General features: G+C 38.8%; 1 protein-coding gene across 1 annotated transcript in view; it reads right to left on the minus strand.

Moving 5' to 3' along the window:
* Window positions 1-215: 215 nt before the first annotated feature.
* LOC124777660 (circadian clock-controlled protein daywake-like) overlaps window positions 216-20,390 on the minus strand; it is a 60,630-nt gene continuing 40,455 nt past the window's right edge. The window contains exons 5-6 of the mRNA XM_047253142.1: window positions 14,240-14,389; window positions 216-536 (exon numbers count right to left, since the gene is read on the minus strand). Of these exons, the coding sequence (XP_047109098.1) occupies window positions 385-536; window positions 14,240-14,389 (302 nt within the window). The 3' untranslated portion in view covers window positions 216-384. The remainder of the gene's footprint in view (window positions 537-14,239; window positions 14,390-20,390) is intronic.

Below are 20,390 nucleotides of genomic sequence, written 5' to 3' on the forward strand. Positions count from 1 at the left end.
TGAACTACAGTATGTTAGGTAGGTGGTTTTTATCCCAGTAAGACACACACACACACACACACACACACACACACACACACACACACACACACACACACACACACACACTGCAATTCATCAATATATTTAAACTAAAAAATTGTTACGTAAGACACTCTGAGCTTTTTTATTTAATGATTTATATGGGCAGCTAACTGTAAGGTACATGAATATACATATCACATTTTTAAAGATAATAATGTACCTTCTATAGGGTTTTGAAGCACCATTAATATAATGTTTTAAAAACTGTTCACATGCATGTAGCTTTGTACATGAAATCAAATGAAGTATAACAGTTACATTCATTAAGTTGATGTGATGAAATAAGTATTTTTTTCTCCTTTAATCTGGTAGAATCTCATCTATTGTCATTGTTCTCAGTATGCTGTTTGCAAATTCTGTCAGCACAGCAGCCAAAGTGTCATCAACCAAGGGTTTAATAATCTGAAACACTTGTCTCTTGTTCTCGTTGATAAAGTTGCTGGCAGTATTTGCTGAAAATAAGATTGAAACGCAGTAGTAAATAATGTAATTACTTATTCATAAAAACTGTGGTAGAACGTGTAGCTCAGTTCATTTACACTTCATGTTCTGTAGATTCACGCATGAAGAAAGAGCCATAATGAATATTAACAAATAATTCAACACATTTATACAAAAAAGCAGCTATTGTAGGCTGCACTTAGATTCTTATGTAATCACATGTACTCTGTTGTTACTTAAAATGGGTGAAAATTTACAACTTACTATAATTTCATGAGTTACAATGCTGTGGTCTCAAGCATTAACTTGAAAATTTTCAAAGGAATCATTGGTAACACTGCACAATATACTAGAAATTGAATAGGTTTTGCAGTTTCAGCTGTGAAAGTTTACATTTTACAATAAACATCTTATTCAGCACTCAGCAGTCATTAATGAATGGTATGTCAGAGCCTACAGAAGAAGGGTGCAAGAGAATTCATCTAGTGGCACTTAGTTCATACATTCCTGTGTCAGCCAACTCCACACAAGTCCATTGGCAGGGAATGAAAGCTGCCCTTGCAGAGTTGAAGTTGTTTGTTGTGCTGTCATCACCTTCAGTAATGTTCATGCTGGGTTTAAGTCAGTACATTGGCTAGGCCTCTACTGCTTGCGTGGATGTATGTATTTATGTATATATGTCTTGTGGTAAAATAAAGTCATGTGCAATTGACTGTGATATGGCTATTGGCATTGATGACTTACTCATTATTCTCGACCCCACACCCCACCACTGCTTGTTCTGATATAAATTCCTTATCAAATTATGTCCAGTGTGGGATCCTCAGTGGTCCTTTACCCATCACTGTTCCTTAGGGGCAGGTAACCGATTGTCTTCCATGTGGTCTAGCAGTGACTGGTATCCTTTGTGAAAGATCGTGTGTGGTATCTGTATGTAGAATGTACACAGGGCTGAAGCAAACTATGTTCTTCCACCTGAGCACTTTTCTTCAGCAATGCAGTGGAATGAGACCCAGCACTAAAGGTAGAACAGCTGCTGATACTGGCTTTACTGGGCATGTTCGCAAATAGCAATAATGGAAAATCAGTCATGACAGACGCACACAATGTGCAGATTTACAAACTGTTATTAGAGTTCAGAAATTCAGCACTTAAATTCAGATGCAGAAGAAGGAGAGATGTGGGTTGAGTAAACAGCAGCCCTCAGTATATAATCAATGAAAGTGCAATGGATTCAAGGTTGGTTAAGAATTTTTCTTTGATCCCTATGATTCCAGTTTTTTCATAGAAGATCACATATGAATGTTCATGAGTTTGTAGTAAACTGGGGAATGCAGCAAGTTTAGGATCATGGAGAAACTTTGACAAAATAACTCTGGCAAAATTGTGAATCCAAGATGATACACTGTTTTATTGTGTACGATACCACATGCAGTTCCTCAAGTACTTACAATGAATTTAAACAGTTACTTGTGCAACAGTACAAGAGGAAAATCACAGCAAGGTTTTACAGGGAATAACTCAACAGCACATGTATTTTGGGTGAAAAATCCATTTAGCATTTTGTGAGTAACATTAGGAAGATTAATGCTAACACCTATGAGTTCAGTAAGAACAATTCGCACAGTGAGGCAAAATTGTTTGAAGCTGGACAAAGGGCAAAAGATACAATTTGTATTGGGCTGCAGGCTGTAGTCAGCTGAGCAGTAAGATTGGCTTCTTGTGAGACATTTGAAGAAGAAATAGAAATGAGAGTACAATTTGTTGATGAGCTATGGAGACCTCAAATTGATTGCAAAATGGATCATTGCTCCACTGGAGGCAGTTCCAAATGTCAACTCATTCATTCAGTTGACCATGTGCAAAACCTCCACCTCCCTGTCAACACAGGGCCTCAAATTTCTTTGATGTGGTGCCATATAGTCAAGGAAGAAAGTTGGCAGCAGCCAAGCTGCACAGTTACAGGCTTAATTGGCAATCGGGTGCATCATTGTGGAGAAGTTGTTATTGACTTTGGGACAGACCAAGATAAATATGTGACAAATGCAAGTGTAAGGAGCAGAGGAAAATGGCATAAAGATATATTGTGGCTAGTTTTCTGGTTGCTACCCACACTCAGGTCAGTGTAACAGAAAGAGAAACCCAATTTGATAATAATTATTATGGCTGCAATGGAAACTCTGAAAGTAACATTCAAAGCAATGTTATTGTCTATCAGGTAATGTGCAAACCAAATAGCAATGCAATTACACCATTCCAAGTCAATGTACTTTTGACTAAATGTGAGTGCATTCCCCTAGGAACAGGAAAAACGCTGTCAGCATCATTGAAGAAGAGCCAAGTGCAGCATTTCTTGTTCCAGTAAGCATTGCTAATAACGGTAATGCAGAAGCAGAACTAGTGTGAGAACTATTGTTGCAGCAGTCATACATACGCTGCCTGATCAAAAATGTGAAGCATCCAGAAGACATGGTCGGATGTCAATGTAATATCGTACACTTACATAACAATGGCATACATATAAATGATCAGAGTTGCAATTCTCTGTGAGAGCTACCAAAGTGCATTAGTGCTTTTCATGTTTAGTGTTGCTACCAGTCCTGATGGTGTATATAAAGGAAGGGAACAGTGTCAGATTATGAGAGGTCAATGTGAAGGCCATGCAAATTCTGCATACTCCTGTGAGGCAGCGGTATCAGCATCTGACACAATTTGAAAGGATCCACATTGTGGGTCTCTGTATGGCCAGCTGGTCAAATAGTGCAATATCCAGTTTTTTGGGGCCTGTATGTGTGACAGTGGCCTGATAATAGATTGCATGGCAATGTTAGGGCAGACAGACTCATTATCAAGGTTTCGGTTGACCACTTCAGACTGCTGCAATGAAGGATTGCTGTACTATGCACCATGCATATTGTAACCTCTTCACAGCCGTGACTGCTATCCTAGAACAAGTGACGGATTCCTTGCAACATTCTGTGTCATCCCATATCACTGGTCAGAGACTGACAGCAGCCAGGCTAGGGAATTACTGACCCATTTGTAGGCTGTCATTAATGCAACAAATCTAATGGCACTGTTTGGAGTGGGACTGAGACCAAGAAGCACTGCACTACCCTCAGTGACCATCATTGGTGAGTATGGCAGTGACCTGAAGAGCAGTCCCATTTCTCCAATGTTTTAGAGAGGCCCAGCCATGTTATTCTTAGTGTCATGGTTTAGGGAGCCACTGGTTATGATTTTAGATTACAGCTGGTACTCTGACAGCACAATGGTATATCACAAACATCTTGCATCCCCATGTGTTACCTCACGTGCCATTTTTCAGCAGGACAATACTTGTTCATCCAGGGCACACATCTGTATCACTGTCCTTGGGACATGTTGCTGTACCTCAAGGCCAGCAAGATTCCCAGATCTGTCGCCGATAGAACATATGTGGGACCAGCTCAGATATAAACTCTGTCTCAGTGCCATATCCAGAATATCAAGAACCATTTACAATGATTGGGAGCCAGTTTGCTTCAAAGTAGGATGTAATGTCTTTATGATACCCTTCCAACTCAATCAGTCCATGCATCCAGGTCAGATGTGCTGCAACACTATACTCACAAGCAGGCTCACACTGTCTAGTTCTCTGTAAATTTGACTTGATGTTGTAATTACTGAAATAACATCACATGTCCTCTCAAACCATGAAGTTTAATTTTGTTTCTTCAGAACACGTCACTTTCTTATAAGGCAGTATAGACTCGCAAGACTTGACTGAATTATCTACCAAGGAACAGGACATGCAGGTAGCAAATTATTGTCCTCCTGAACACAGTATGGGGAGATGAACAGACCAAGCACTCATATCAATATAACAGCAGCTGCTTACTATATTAAATCACGTTTCACTGGAGGACCAGAAAATAATTTCCCCAGTGCTACTTAGCTTCTCTAATATTTTCCGGAAATGGGATATTCTTCCAACAACATCCATAGTAAACACACAATACATATAGGAGGAGCGAGCAGTAACCATGGCTCAATGACAATACAGAATTTGATATAGTCAACAAGCCTTAAGCAAAGAGATGACTAATGAACAGTTGGAAGTTGGGTTCAGTGAGCCTAGAGAACCATCAAATGAAACCTGAGTATCACGCATAGTAATTCCCAGGAAAAACCACGTACAGGAGAACAAAAGTATAGGTTTTGTGTTTATTATAGGTAGCTGAATACTGTAATGTTACTGAATATTCATTTTTATTATTATTTATTATTTTGAGCTTTTCCTCATTACAGAGGCTTATCTCCAACATAATAATTTACTTGGAAATTACAATACAAACAATAAACGTTCTTAGACTATATTTCCAAAATATTCCTCCAGGTGTTTCGATCTTGTGTGTCCTCTTCCTCTGTACCCATTCTCCTCATTGTGTGCTGTAAATTTTCGAGCCAGGTGGTCAAGGGTCGTCGTCTTTTTCTTCTCCCCTCCGGTTCCCACACCAGTATCAATTTTGGTATTCTGGTTTTCTCCATTGATGGTACATGCCCATACCACTGTAATTTCTTCCTATTCATTACGTCATATATTCTTTTTTTCATTTCCATTCTCCTTATTATTTCAGTGTTCCTTATCTTTTCTTTCCCGGAGATTCTTGCCGATCTCCAGAAGTCCATCTCTAGAGCTTGTAATTTTTTAATGTGCTTCATGTTAATTGTCCAGGTCTCCGTTCCAAACAGAACCACACTCTCTAATATGGATTTGTATATTAATTTTTTAGTTCTGCTCATTACATTCCTGCTCCATAAGACTGAGTTAAGCATCCCAATGACCCTCTGGCCGCTATTAATTCTTTTATTGATTTCTGACTCTGATTTTCTCTCGATTTCTAAAATGGATCCCAAATAACAGAAAGTGTTTATCTTTTTTATTTTCTTTCCCTCAATGTATAGCTCATCTGAATCATTAGTCAAGTATTCTGTTGTTTGGTAATTAATCTTCAAACCCCAAGTTTTGTATGCTACTGCTAGTTGATTGCACATATAGTTAGCATCCTCCCCATCTTGTGCTACGACTACTTGATCATCAGCAAACAATAAATGATGTAGATAAACTCCATCTCTTATATCTAATCCCATACTGTTACATTTATGAGACCATGTTCTAAGGCTAATATCTATATAGATTTTAAATAATGATGGTGACATGGGACAGACCTGTAAAAAGCCTTTGCTTGTTCTAAATTTCAGTGAAAGTTTATTACCAACTTTCAGTTGGCAAATGTTATCTTTATACATCTGTTGTATTATTTTAATCAAGGAAGGGTTTATGTTTGCCATATGTAGTGCTCTCCAAAGTAATTTTCTTGGAACAGCATCATACGCTTTTTCTAGATCTATGAAAATTAATCCTATATTTTTTGATTTTTCCCTATGTTTCCCCAAAATCTGTCGTAATGTGAAAATATGATCTACACATGATCTCCCAGCTGTGAATCCACATTTTTTTTCTTGGGTTCTAAAATTTTTTTCCAGTTTGTTTTTAATTATTTTCACAAAAATTCTCATTAATGTGTTTGTAACACAAATTCCTCGGTAGTTTGAACAAATTTTGCGATCCGCTTTCTTAAATATTGTATTAATGTAGCCTAGCTTCATCTCGTTGGGTTTGAATCTCCATGTATCATTTTGTTGAAGAGCTGTGTGTTGAATATTCATCCATTGCCAAATCTGGTACACTCCTTGCCTTATCTTTGCTTGTCCAAAACATTCTGTTTTCTGATTTAACTATTGGCTGCAATAAGCTGACTTTACATCCAAAACACAGAGCTAAAACATCATTTATTACACCTACAGGTTGTAAGCTTCTTTCTTTTAGTCTTCAGAATGCACCAGCAACATTTCAGGGACTGAAGGATGCCCACACAATGTCTGGCTGATGATGTTATTATTCTCAGCCAAGATGAGGAAATGTATGCTGAAAGATTATAGGCAGTATTTGACAGACTGTGCAGTGCAAACCTTACCCTGTCCCTTGTTGAAATAATATTAGGACAGAGGATAACCAGAGAGAAAGTCCCACCAGATTCAAAACTGGTAGAGGCCATGAAGAAATATCCAGAACTAACGAATGAATACGAACTACGTGCATTCCGAGGCCTTGCACACTGTTACTTCGAGATCCAAGTGCTCACCACATTGGAAATACTGAACACAGCTCTGACAATGGCTCCCACATTAGCTTATCCAGGTTCCATGAATCCCTTCACCCTGGCTATTGACCCCAGTAATTTTGCAGTTGGGGCAGTCTTACCACAGGATGTCAACAGCGAGAAGCATCCAATTTCATTTGTTTCTCACTTATAAACAGAGCCAAATGCAATTACTTACAGCAGGAAAGGAACTACATGCATTTGTTTATCACATAAACTAGAAATGATGTTTCTTAGTCAGCTGAGAATACACTGTAGTTACAGATCTTGCAGGACTGAAGCAGTAGCTAAACCTAAATGACACCAGTAGCAGATTAGCTAGATGGGCTTTGCATTTAAATGAGTACCTGTTTTAAGTTGTTCATTGACCCAGAAAGCTACACAACAATGTTTATGGACTAAGAAGGTAAATCAAGGTAGTTGTTGTTGTGGCCTTATGTCTGGAAACTGTCTTGATGTAACTCCCTCCCCATGCTAGTCTATTCTGCACAAGAATCTTCACCTCTGCGTAAATACCACAACCTAACATACTGTAGTCACACCTTAGTCTCTCACTACAAATCTTGTGCCCTGTACTTACTTCCATTACCAAATTTACAGGATGCATCCTAAGAATCAGTCCCTTCTTTTAGTCAAATTGTGCTGTAAATTTCCTTTCTTCCCAATTCAATTCAGTATCACCTCATTTATTATCTGATCTACCCATTTAATCTACACTGCCACACATCAAGAGCTTCTGTTCGCTTCTTGTCAGAACTGCTTATCATCCATGTTTCATTTTCATACAAGGCTACAATGTGGACAAATACTTTCAGAAAAGATTTCCTAACACTTAAATTTATATTAGATGGTAAAAAATTCCTCTTTTTCAGAAATACTTTTCTTGTAATCCCAATCTGCATTTTATACCCTCTCTACTTTGGCCATCATCAGTTACTTTGCTGCCCAAATATACTGCCTGACAAAAGAGGTGAAGCTTCCACAAGGGAATGAGGAAACATAATGAAATATCATGGCTGAGAGGGTATGTGACATTATTTCAGTGATTACTAAATTAACTCAAATTTACAGAGTACTAGGCAGTATAATCTCACTTACCAGTATGAATTTGCATCCCATATGGCCTGGAAGCATGTTCTGATTCAGGAGGAAAAAGTGTCATAAATTCATCATGACCTCTCCTGTGATAAGCTGGCCCACAGGTGTTGTAACTGGTCCTTGCTATCCTGGCTACTGGTGCTGGGATGGAATTGACATCCGAACTGGTCCCACACAAGTGTTATCAGGAACAGATCTGGGTATCTTGTTGGCTATGGGAGTACCTCATCATCATGCAGAAAGTTCATAGAGACACATGCCATAAGTGGAAGAGCATTGCACTGTTGAAATATGGCACCACAATAATGTCATATTAGTGGTAACATATGAGTACCCAGGATGTCCATGACATGCCATCAGAGTTCTCTCAATCTCTACCAGCTCTGATGTGAAGTTATACATCATGGATCCCCATACCTTGACACAAAGAGTAACATGGTTGCGCTCTCCAAAACATTGGAAGAATGGAACTAACCTCTGATCACCTCATGTCACACTGTACTCACCAATAATAGTCATCCAGGATAGTGCAGAACTGCATGTCATCACTGAACACCATGTGGTACCATTCATCCACATTCCATGTTTCCCACTCACAGTACCATTCCAGATGCACATGTTTGTGTTGTGATGTTAAAGGTGGGGGATGGTATTCCTTAGTCCAGACACTGTTAGTCTTCACCGGTGGTTTGGGATGACAGAATGTTGCAGAACCTTGAGTGCAAGTATGCATGTGCTCAGGTTCCCATGCAGCCCAACATCAGGCCACCGTCACACTCAAATGCCCCATAGATCTGGATACAGCACTATTCAACCAGCCAGCCAAATGAAGACCCACAATAAGGCCCTTTCAAACTGTGTCAAGTGCTGATACTGCTGTGTCACAGGAATACAAGGCATCTCCATGTTCCTCACATTCGTCACTCATCATCTGATGCTGTTCACACCCGTCAGATAATCTACTAGGCCTGGTAGCAACACTAAACAAGAATAACACTAATGCACTCTGATGGCCATGCTACATGTCATTTACATACCCACCAAAGGTTTGTACATGTATGAAATTGCATTGATACCTGGCCATGTTTTTCTGGGTGCTTCACTTTCTTTATCAGACAATGTAGTTAAGCTCATCTACTACTTTTAGTGTCTCATTTCCTAAAATAATTCCCTCGGTATCACCTGATTTAATTTGGCTACATTCCATTACCTGTTTTGCTTTTATTAATTTACATCTGATAATCTCTTTTCAGGATGCTACACATTCCATTCAACTGCTCTTCCAAGTCTTATGTCAACTCAGAGAGAATTAAAAAGTCATCAGCAAATCTTAAAGTATTATTTCTTCCCCCAGAACTTTAATCCAATACCAAATTTCTCCATGGTTTCCTTCACAGCTTTTTCAGTGTACATACTGAATAACATCAGGGATAGACAACAGTCCTGTCTCTTCTCAACTATGGCTTCCATTTCCTGTCATTTGACTTGTATAATTGCAGCTTTGTTTCTACGCAAGTTGTAAATTTGCTTTTGTTCAATGTGTTTTATGCTTGCTACCTTCAAAATGTATTCCAGTCAGCATCTACAAATGGTACAAATGTAGGTTTGCCTTTCTTCATCCTTTCTAGGATAAGTCAAGCGTTCCATATTGCCTCGCACATTCCTACATTTTTCTGGAAGCCAAACAGATCTCCCCTGAGGTTGGCTTCTACCAGTTTTTTTCATTCTTCTGTAAATACTTTGTGTCAATATTTTGCAACCATGATTTAGTTATTAAACTGGTGGTTTGGTAGTATTCACATCTGTCAGAATCTGCCTTCTTTGGAAGTAGAATTATTACATTATTCCTGAATCCCAAGGGCATTTCACCTGTCTCATATATCTCACATACCAGGCACCAAAGATATCTACAAGTCTGAAGGAACCATTTACTCCATTAACATTGTTTCCACTCAGGTCATTCAGTGCTCTGTCAGATTCTTCTCATTCTATCATATCTCTCTTCTCATACTTCCTCTTCTCTTTTTATAATATTGTCTTCAAGTTTGTTTTCCTTATATAGATCCTCTGTATACTGCTTCCAACTGTCAGCTCCCCTTCTTTGCTTAGTACTGGCTTACCAACTGAGCTGTTGATATTCATCCAGCTGCTCCTATTTTCCCCAAAATCCTCTTTTAAGTTTTCTTTTGGCAGGATCTATCTAAGTTATGCATGCTTTGACAGCCTTGCATTTCTCCTGTAGGCACTCTTGCTTAGCAATTTTGCAACCTGTCAAGCTCATTTTCTAGGCATTTGTATTCCCCTTTGCCAGCTTCATTCATGAACTTTTATATTTTCTTCTTCCTCTACTCACATTCAGTATCTTCTGTGTTATCCAGGGATTCCTACCAGGCCTTGTCTTTTTACCTATTGACCATCTGCTGCTTTCACTATAACATCTCTCAAGGCTAACCATTAGCCTTCTATTGTATTCCTTTCCCCCTTTCAGTCAGTCACTGCACAACTAACAAACTACACTCAGAATCCAAATTGGCAACTGGAAATGTCCTCAAAATCTATGTCTTACCATTCCCTAATCAATCTGAAACCTTTCAGTGTCTCCAGTTCTCTTCCACGTATACATTCTTCTTTCGTCATTCTTAAACCAAACGTTAGTAATGATTAAATTATGCCATCTACATAATTTTGCCAGGCAACTTCCTCTTTCATGCCTTTCCCCCAGTCCATATTCTCCTATTACTTGTCCTTTGCCTCCTTTTCCTTCTCCTCCTTTTCCTATTACTAAATTACAGTCAGCACCACAATTTAATTTTTATAACCATTAACTATCTGAATAATTTATTTTATGTCATCAAACATTCTTTCAGACACTTCATCATCTGCAGAGTTAACGGGCATATAAACCTGCACTACTGCTGTGGGTGTTTGCTTCATGTTTTATCTTTGTTATGATATTGCATTCATTGTGTTGTTCATAGTAGCTTAACGGCATTCGTATTTTTTAGTCATTATTAGGCCCATTCCTGCATTACTCCTATTTGATTTTGTGTTGATAAGCATGAACCAACCTGACCAGAAGTCTTGTTCATCCTGCCACCACATTTAACTAAATCCCACCGAACCTAGCTTCAACCTAACCATTTCCCTTCGTAAATTCTCTAACCTTCCTACCTGATTCAGAGAACTAAAATTCCATGCTCTGATCCACAAAATGCCAATTTTGTTTTTCCTAATGATGACATCCTCTCAAGTAGTCTCCACCTGGAGGTCTGAATGGAGTACCATTTTACTTCCAGAATATTTTACCCAAGAGGATGTCATTATCATTAAACAGTACAGTAGAGCTAATTGCCCTCGATAGCCCCTGCAACTACTGAAAAGACAGCTGCCCCTTTTCAAGAATCGTGTTGATCTGGCCTCTCCACAGATACTATACCACTGTGGTTGCATCTGTGGTATGGCTATCTATACTGTTGAGGTTTGCAAACCATCCCATTTGGCGAGGTCTATAGTTCATGGCTCATGGGGGCCAGAAAGTCATAATATGTTACACAGCCGGCAGGGAGCGGAATTAATGAATGTGCAAGAGAACAACATGTAGTGGCAATTCTGGGAACAAGACTGTAAATTCAAATTTGCTGATGAAATACTTAACAAGAACACTATTAAAGGAAACCTAATCATTGTGCCTGAGAGCCTATGAGAACAAGAATTAAGAGAATGTCATGACAGTCTGTTGACCAGACACAGTGGCAAAAGAGCAAGTAACCTAGGAGTAGCACAAATCTATTGGTGACTGAGTTGAAAAGTAGATGCTTACAGTTATGTTTCACAATGTGATTCATTAAATAAGTGGAATATGTTGGCTAAACCAAAGTACCTCATCCAAAAACTTCCAGAAATGAGCAAATCTTTTCTATGAGTAGGTGTCCTTATTTTGTTTTGTATGGCCACTTTTAGCTTCTTTGTGCTAAGTAAGTCAAAGCACTTTATGCCACTCAAACTTAATTAGTATAGTACCATTATGAAGGGTGGTCGAAAAGTTTCTAGTCCACGATAGTTTCTGTAATGCCTAGCACAAACACCACCACCTACTTTTATGGCGACTCTTTGTGGATATGCAAGTCAAATTTAGCGGCTCCAGCTTTGTTATTTTTGCCACTAGGATGCATTGTATACCGTAGTGTAAAAAAATGACAAACACTGAGAGAATCAAGAACTGTGCTGCGATTGAATATCTTCAGTTGAAGGGAATGATACCCAAGGAAATTGTTGAGGACATGTGGAATACACTTGAGGACAGTGCTCCATCTTATGGAACAGCAAAAAACAGTGTCTGACTTCAAACATGGGACAATGAGTATGGAAGATGCGCCAAGGAGCAGAAGGCCCGTCGCCATTGCCACTGATGAAACAACAACAACTGCAATTCACAATTTTGTAGGATCGTCAAACGACATTGCAGCACATTGAAACCACATTTGGAATCTCCCATGGGCATGCTCATGACATTGTTGTAGATATTTTGGGAATGCGGAAAGTTTCATCTTTGTGGATCTCGAAAGACTTGAATGCAGATCAGATCAGATCAGTGTGCAGTGTTGTGAAGAAATCATTCGCCAATTTGAAGTGGGTGAAGACGACTCTCTTGCAAGATATGTGACAATGGACGAAACATGGGTTCACCACTTTGAGCCTGAGACTAAAAAACAGTCGCAACAATGGAAACATCCTTCATCCCCTACCCCAAAAAGATTCCGGGTTCAAAAATCAGCCAGTAAGGTGATGTCATCGGTCTTGTGGGATGCAGAAGTGGTAATTATGGTGAATTACTGGCAAAAGGGCATAACTATCAATGCATCATACTATTGCACCCTCCTGCACCATCTGAGAGACGAGATAAAGGAAAAGTGGCGTGTGAAATTGGCGCATGGCGTTCTTTTGCATCACGACAATGCACCGGCGCACAAAGCCCTCGCAGCACTGGAAACTCTGCATAACCGCGGATTCAGATTATTACATCATCCACCATATTCTTCAGATTTGGCTCAATCAGACTTTTTTCTTTTCCCACATCTATATAAATCCTCAAAGGACGGCGATTTGACAATGATTATGCAGTGATTGATGCTGTGAATGCTGGGTTGGACTCGAAATCGAAGACCTTTTATTTGAATGGTTTGCAGAAGTTATCTGAGCATGCCCACTAGTGTATTAGTGTACACAGGTATTATATGGAAAAATAAATTGGTATTACGACATTTCTGTCATTCTTAATTTGTTTGTTAGGCTAGAAATTTTTTCACCCCCCCCCCCCCCCCCCCTCATATTTTGTTTAAATGAGCCACTTTCCTAACTCATTTTTATTTTTATTGGGGAAAATGGTGTCAAGAGCCCACAGAAGTATGATGCAAAAGCACTCATCTTGCAGCACTCAGTATGCATGTTCCTGCATCAGTGAAGCTGCTGGCATCAAGTAAAAGCTGTCCATGCAGATTCAAGGTCAAAAGGGCACAAAAAACATGATAAAGAGGGTGTAATTTTGAAAAATCATTGGCTCATTCACAAATACATATCCTGTGCCCCCTTTGTCAGTTGTTGCATTACTGACCAATCAAAAGTTAAAATACTAATGTTGGCTACTGCATGTCACTCAGTACAGTCATGGTCTGGAATGCTTGCTCATTTTCTGCAGTTGAATTGAGATTCATTCTCTTAACACTCTCCCTACACCAGACAATATTGCTTTCATTGCCCTTCCAATTTTTCTGACTGTATCTCCAGTTTTTCGGTGTCTCTGTCTCTTCGAAATTTTTATTTTAAAGAAACCCAGTGAAAATGATGGAAAACCTTGGGGCTGCATAGACATTTAGTATACTAGGACAGATACATACCCAATCCTCACACAGAACACTTTCAGCAATTAGCTGTCAATAAAAATTTTACCTGGTGCATTTAGAGCTAAACTTTGCATGCATGATACTGCTGGCAATACAATGCTACCCACTCCTCAAAGTGATTAACCAAGCTCTGGATTTACACATCGTCCACTTTTGCAATATTCTCAATTATTTAACTGACTGTGCAACTGAAACTGTTGTCTCCACTTCCAATGATTTCTAATACATGGTATCAATATTACTGATTCCTATATTTGGCTGGAATCATTACCTTACTAAAAAAGGCTCATACCAGTTCACAATTCCCTGCCAAGAGACTCTTGCTATATTAAACCTTCTATTTCTAATCTTGCTTTGTACTTTTAAACATGTATAGTGAAACAAGGTCTGATCCTATTGGCATATCTACATCTCTTCTCTTGATACAAATGAGATTGAGTTTTCATTACTGCACTCATCATGCAGTAAACTAATTTCACATTATTCATCAATTAGCAAGTCATTACTTACTGATAGCTTCTGTGCTCTTATCCTTGTTGATTATCTGAGGAACAGCATCCTTCACATCTGCACTGGCAGTTAATTTCTGCACTTGCAGATATTGCTTTCCTGATATGTTCACCAACATTCCTTTTCCATGGATGTCACCTTTTACATCCGCTGTAAATATATGAATTTTTTAGTGATATTTCTGTAGTTAAATTATCATATACAAGACATCTTTTTAGAAAATTTTGTTGGATTGTATAAAGCAGGTTGCATTTATTGATTATTTTATTACTGAATGATAATACCAAATCATATCATGCTGTGAGTAATGACATTAAACTATTTAGTTCCTGTAGTTTGTGTGTCGAATGGTTTAACTGAGAGCATATCAGAGGTACATATTTTTAGTGTGTTGTAACTCAAAACTATGTACAGTCCACTATAGCTTTAACATATATTTAAAAACCAATCTTAGACAGTATTTATGCTGTTTTAGAATCTACATTTTCTCCTGGAAGCACAAGTTAAGCAGCTATTGGGAAAAGCTTTTACAGAGTTCCAAACTGTGAATGACAAAGTGTAACACGACTGATGCTTCTGTTGGAAAATGAAGCCTCCTTGAATGGCTCAACTGAAATACCACTTACTGCTCTGCTTTCAGTTCCAAACTGTCATGAATATTCGGAGATATGTAAGACCTCTTATTAATAGCTATCAACAGTGAATACAAAGCTTAGTGGAGCCTGATATTTGCTGAACAAGCAGGGACGTAACACTGACACAGTGGCCACATTGCTCCAGTATTTCCAGAAAGTCAGGAAGTTGTGTATTTCCAGAAAGTCAGGAAGTTGTGCATTTCCTTGTGATTTTTATTGTAATTCTGATTTCTTTGTGTCCAAAACCTTACCATCTTTTACTTGCTGGTGTTGTTTAATTTTCTTGTAATTTGCAGGGCTATCCGGTTTGTTGCTTTATGTATGCAATTAATGTGTTAAATATCTGTGCATCACAGCACAGAAGTGTATCTGAACCCTAAACAAGGAGACAATGTCTACTACTATTTCACTTTTGGGTCTTTAATTGTCGTTGTTTAAATCACCATTACTTAGAAAATGATTTTTATTGTTATCTGTTGTGTGATTACGTAGTGAGATAGCCAAGATTTTTTGAGAGACACATATACAGTGTATTAGATGATAAAGCACCAATGGTTAAGACACTGAATTCCTATTTGGCGAATGAAGAGTTCAAATTCATACCCAGCCATCTTGAATTTGGGTTTTCATGATTTTTCTAAGTCTTCTGAGGTGAATGATAGAATTTTTACTTAAAAAAGGCACTAACTTATTCCTGCCCTGATCTTGGTCACCACAGGCTGTATCCCATCTCTAACAATCACAACATTAATGTTATATTAAACCATGGAAAATAGGTATCACCGCTGCTAGGAAAGGAGAGGCCTATCTTGAATCTCTGAGCTTATTTGACAGGGGTGTAGAAAGAGGTAGCACTTTTATGTGCTGAAGTTAGCTTTGTTAATGTCAGATCTATACTAGAAGACTGGTGACAGTCAAGCATTCCAAATTAGTGAAAATATCCAGGAGAGAAATGTCAGTAGGGGGTGGGGGGTCAGGTACCAGTTTGGACAGAAAGCTTTAATTATTCAACTGAAGATGACATGTTCATTGCTAAGAATATTCCTCACATTAGTGTGAACATTGTGTCACTCTTAGAGTGGTGTAAGTCCTGGCTAAGCATTATGTGGAATTTGTTAATACAGAGACTGGAAAACTGCTCAGGGGAGAAGGGCATTCACACACAGGTGTGACTGACATACTGCCCCTCTCTCGATCACATCATACATGGCATGGTTAGAATCAGAATGCTTTTGGTAAGATACGAGGGTGAGTCAAATGAAAACCTTAAATTTGTAACAACAAATCAAAATTTCATGCCGTTATCCTCTAAGTTGGTAAGTGTGCTACAAACAGCATGCAGAATGGCCTGTAGGTGGCAGATATTGCAGATGCACACTTACCATCGCAGTATCAGTATAAAGATGGCCACCCCACTTGCGACTTGCACCAGGGAAGAAGAGTGTTCTGTTATTCGGTTTTTGCATAGTGAAGGTGTGAAACCTATTGAAATTCATCGACGAATGAAGGTTCGGTACAGTGATGCATGTTTGTCACAGAAACAAGTCTATGAATGGAATAGGAAGTTCGCAAATGGTATGACTTCAGTGGAAGATGCTCCTCGTCCAGGTCAGCCATAACGAATTGTGACACTGAAAGACATCGCAGCATGTTTACAGATTATTCATGGGTCAGCACACCACATTGTGCATGATGTGCTCCAATTTCACAAATTGTCTGGAAGATGGGTGCCACGGCAGCTGACTCCTGAAATGAGAGAACGGTGTGTTGATGCTTGTGAAGAACTTCTTTGGTTCTTTGAACAAGAAGGTGATGGCTCCCTTGCAACAATCATTACTGGGCACGAAACTTGGGTTCACTTACACCAACTGGAAATGAAGAGAGCGAGGAAGGAATGGCGTCATTCCTCATCACCAAAACCAAAGAAGTTTCGAGCAGAACCATCACCAGGGAAGGTTATGCTGACACTCTTTTGGGATGAAAAAGTCGTCATGCCGAGAGGGACCACTGTCACCAGTGCATCATATGCAGATCTCCTAAAAAACCATCTGCGGCCTGCAATCAAATCAAAGCAACTTGGATTGCTGTCAGCAGGTGTCCTTTTGCAACATGACAATGCAAGGCCCCACACTGCCTGTACAAGAGTTGCAACAATCACAGACCTGTATTTTGAGTGTCTTCCTCATCCACCATACTCACCAGACTTTGCCCCAAGTGATTTCCATATGTTTGGACCACTCAAAGACGCAATGGGAGGAAAGAAGTTCCATTCTGATGAAGAGGTATGCCACGCAGTGCATGAGTGATTGTGCGGACTACCAAAAGAATTTTTTTCTAAAGGAATTTATGCACTTTGTAAGCACTGGAGGACTTGCATTGAGCTTGGGGGAGATTACGTTGAAAAGTGATACAGCTTTGTACCATTTCTGCACAGTAAATAATATTTAAAAAATATTTAAGGTTTTCATTTGGCTCACCCTCATATTACTTGCACAGCTAACTGTTAGAAGCATGCAGCCTGAACAAAGTAGTATCCATCGTATCCCAGTGATATCCAGTGTTTTTGATAACCATTTTTAGGGTAAATCCATCTCAGAGTTAGAGCTATAGAATAAATATAGTTAAGTTGAAACAGCATCAAAATACTGCAGCTTGGACAATGCCAAGGACACTAAAGAAATTGCATTTAGTGTCTTCCATCATAACATAAGAAGGCTCTAAAAATGATAAATTTCTTATATCCATTAAGGAAAGTGAAAGCATGTATGGAATTTTAGCTGACTTCTTGTTCAAATCGAAACATCAAATGGAAATCGCTGGAAATTGACAGATTCATCTTGATGGATGGTAGCTGATGTCAAAGAGGAAGAGTGAAATAGAAACCTTGACACACAATAAATATTTAATTTCCCATGCCTTCTATAAGGGACAGTCAAATGAAAACCAAATACCTGCCAAAAAGAGACCACAGAATGGTTCCATTCAAAAGTAATCACCTCAAGCATTAAGACATTCAACCCACTGGGAGATGAGACAAATAGTTCCTGTTTTATAGAACATGGTTAGCTGATGATGGATCCACAACCATACCCACCCATGCACATCCTTCTCTGACTGAAACGGATGTCCACATTTGTCTTTGTCCAAGTGACCAAAGGCATGAAAATCATATGGCAAATGATTTAGGAGGTACAGAGGATGCTGCAGTGTTTCCCAGCCAAATTGGTGAAGCATAGCCTTCATTCGATTGGCAGTGTGTTGGCAGCCATTATTGTGACTCCATCCAACAACATTCCTGGGCATTTTGACTTTATGGCGTGTCACAGCTTCTGCAAAGTGTTTTCAAAGTGCTGCACATTGACTGTGGTTCTGCACTTGAAGAACTTAATGAGCAGAGAGCCCCTGCAGTCAAGTAAGGAAGTCATCATGACCTTATGTAATGCCACCATCTCACACCAGAGGACAAACAGCAAAGCCAACAGTGGAAACATCCCACATCTACCCCAGCAAAGATATCCAAAGCTGTTCACAAAAGTTCCATGATGACCTTTTTCTTTGACTGCAAGCTCGCTGCTCACTGACTTTCTGGAACACTGCACCACAATGTGAACACTTTGCAAAAATTGAAGTGCACCACAAATCCAAATTCTGTAAAATGAGAACATCATTTTTGTTCTCACTACAAACAAAATTTCATTTAAGAATAATTTTATGTGCCCACTTGGAATAACAACAACACACTTGTGGCCATTCACATTTACACATTACCCTTCTTTCTATGCAATCGATGTCCTCTGTTTATTTAACTAGGTACAGATCCGCCTAAAGCAGTCTTCAGTATAGGTTGTACAAGTGTTTTGTAAGCAGTCTCTGTATAGGTGGATAGTACTTCATGGCACCCTACCAATAAACCAAAGCTTCATCTAGAACAAAGCCTATGATCATTCTACCTCATACTCATGTGCCTTGTTTACTTCAAGATAATTGTATGACATGACTGTCTCATAAATCGTGTTGTCATAGTTTGTTCACTGTTGTGTTTATGCGGTGCACAATTTTATATTTCTCTAGAGTACAACTAATAGGGATGAACTTCTACTTTCAACGGTTTGATACTTTTTCAGGATATTATTGGACATTGCTACGATTTTTAGTGGATTATGTACTCTTCCTCTCAGGTTACCACATCATCTGTGAAAAGCCTAAGACTGCAACTAATTTTATCTGATATGCTAAATTTAAGATGAATAACAATTAGGCCTTAGCCATATCACACTTTTCATCCTTGCTGAGCGACACCTGGTATAACATCTGGGTCTTAATAATTTAAAAATGAAATCATGCAATGCACCTCTAGCAATACATACTCAGCCCATCTTCCATTTGAGTTTATATGAAATGAACCATTAACTCTGCATTTTGCTTCCAGGATAAATGCTTTGGGTCTCTTCTTTAACTTCAGTGTCAGTTTTGGATAGAAGTTTATATTGAGATTAACTAACACTCACGAACACATTGGAAAAATTAATTTTTTATGTTCTTTTAGCTCCCATTAACAACATAAAAAGTTATGGATGGAATACCCATAAAATCAAATTGAATCCTCTCCTATATTCTGAAGGGTCGCTTAAAGGGTGGAACAGACACACCGATGTGTCAGCCTACATGAAAATCACATTAATACACTCCATTTGGCTCAAGAAATTGTCACATAGATGAATTTCAATTGATATGAAGTATTTAAAGCTGTTATACATTATGGACACACAATGTAATACTGGTAGGGGTAGTTCAAGAGACCTTTTCACTTTTATATTTCATCTTAATTAAGCAAGTATATTATTTTATAATGACAGTTACACTCTGTGCATCACTACACTTTTTATATCATAAAAATACCCCAGTGTAATAATCAAGGCCAGGGTGAGGCCCAAGGTACACAAGCCGTCACTTGAGGTAACAAGTAAAGATTTCCGTAGAGGCTGTATCATAATAAGTAGCAACTGCTTAGGACGGCAAGCTGAGAAGAATGCCCGAAGGTACAAGTGCACAATTTGTATACAGTTCATATCACAATGAGCAGCAAAAGCTGACACGTATGAAAGTGTACAAGGGAGGGGTAAAGAGGCAAATGTTTATTCGCTTGTGTCAAAAACTGTTCTCAAACCACCTGAGTAACAATTCCTAGGGATATGAAATGGAATGTCCACATAGTTTCAATCATAGATAAGGCAGGTGTCAGACTTTAGTTCATTGGTAGAATACTAGGGAAATGCAATCGGTCAATAAAACACTTTTCGGGCAAACCTACAGTATTGCTCAAATGTGTGAGAGCCTTAGCAAATAGAATGGAGAGGGGTTCTGAACATATACAAAGAAGAGCAGCACAAATGGACACAGTTTTGTTTGACCCATGGGAGAGCGTAATGGAGATGCTGGAAGAACTGAACCATCAAACACGTGAAGCTAGATGCAATTCCCACAGAAGCATACCTACAAAGTTTCAAGAATTAGCT

This window comes from Schistocerca piceifrons, chromosome 2 (assembly GCF_021461385.2).
Source record: "Schistocerca piceifrons isolate TAMUIC-IGC-003096 chromosome 2, iqSchPice1.1, whole genome shotgun sequence".
Classification (NCBI taxonomy): Eukaryota; Metazoa; Arthropoda; class Insecta; order Orthoptera; family Acrididae; genus Schistocerca; species Schistocerca piceifrons.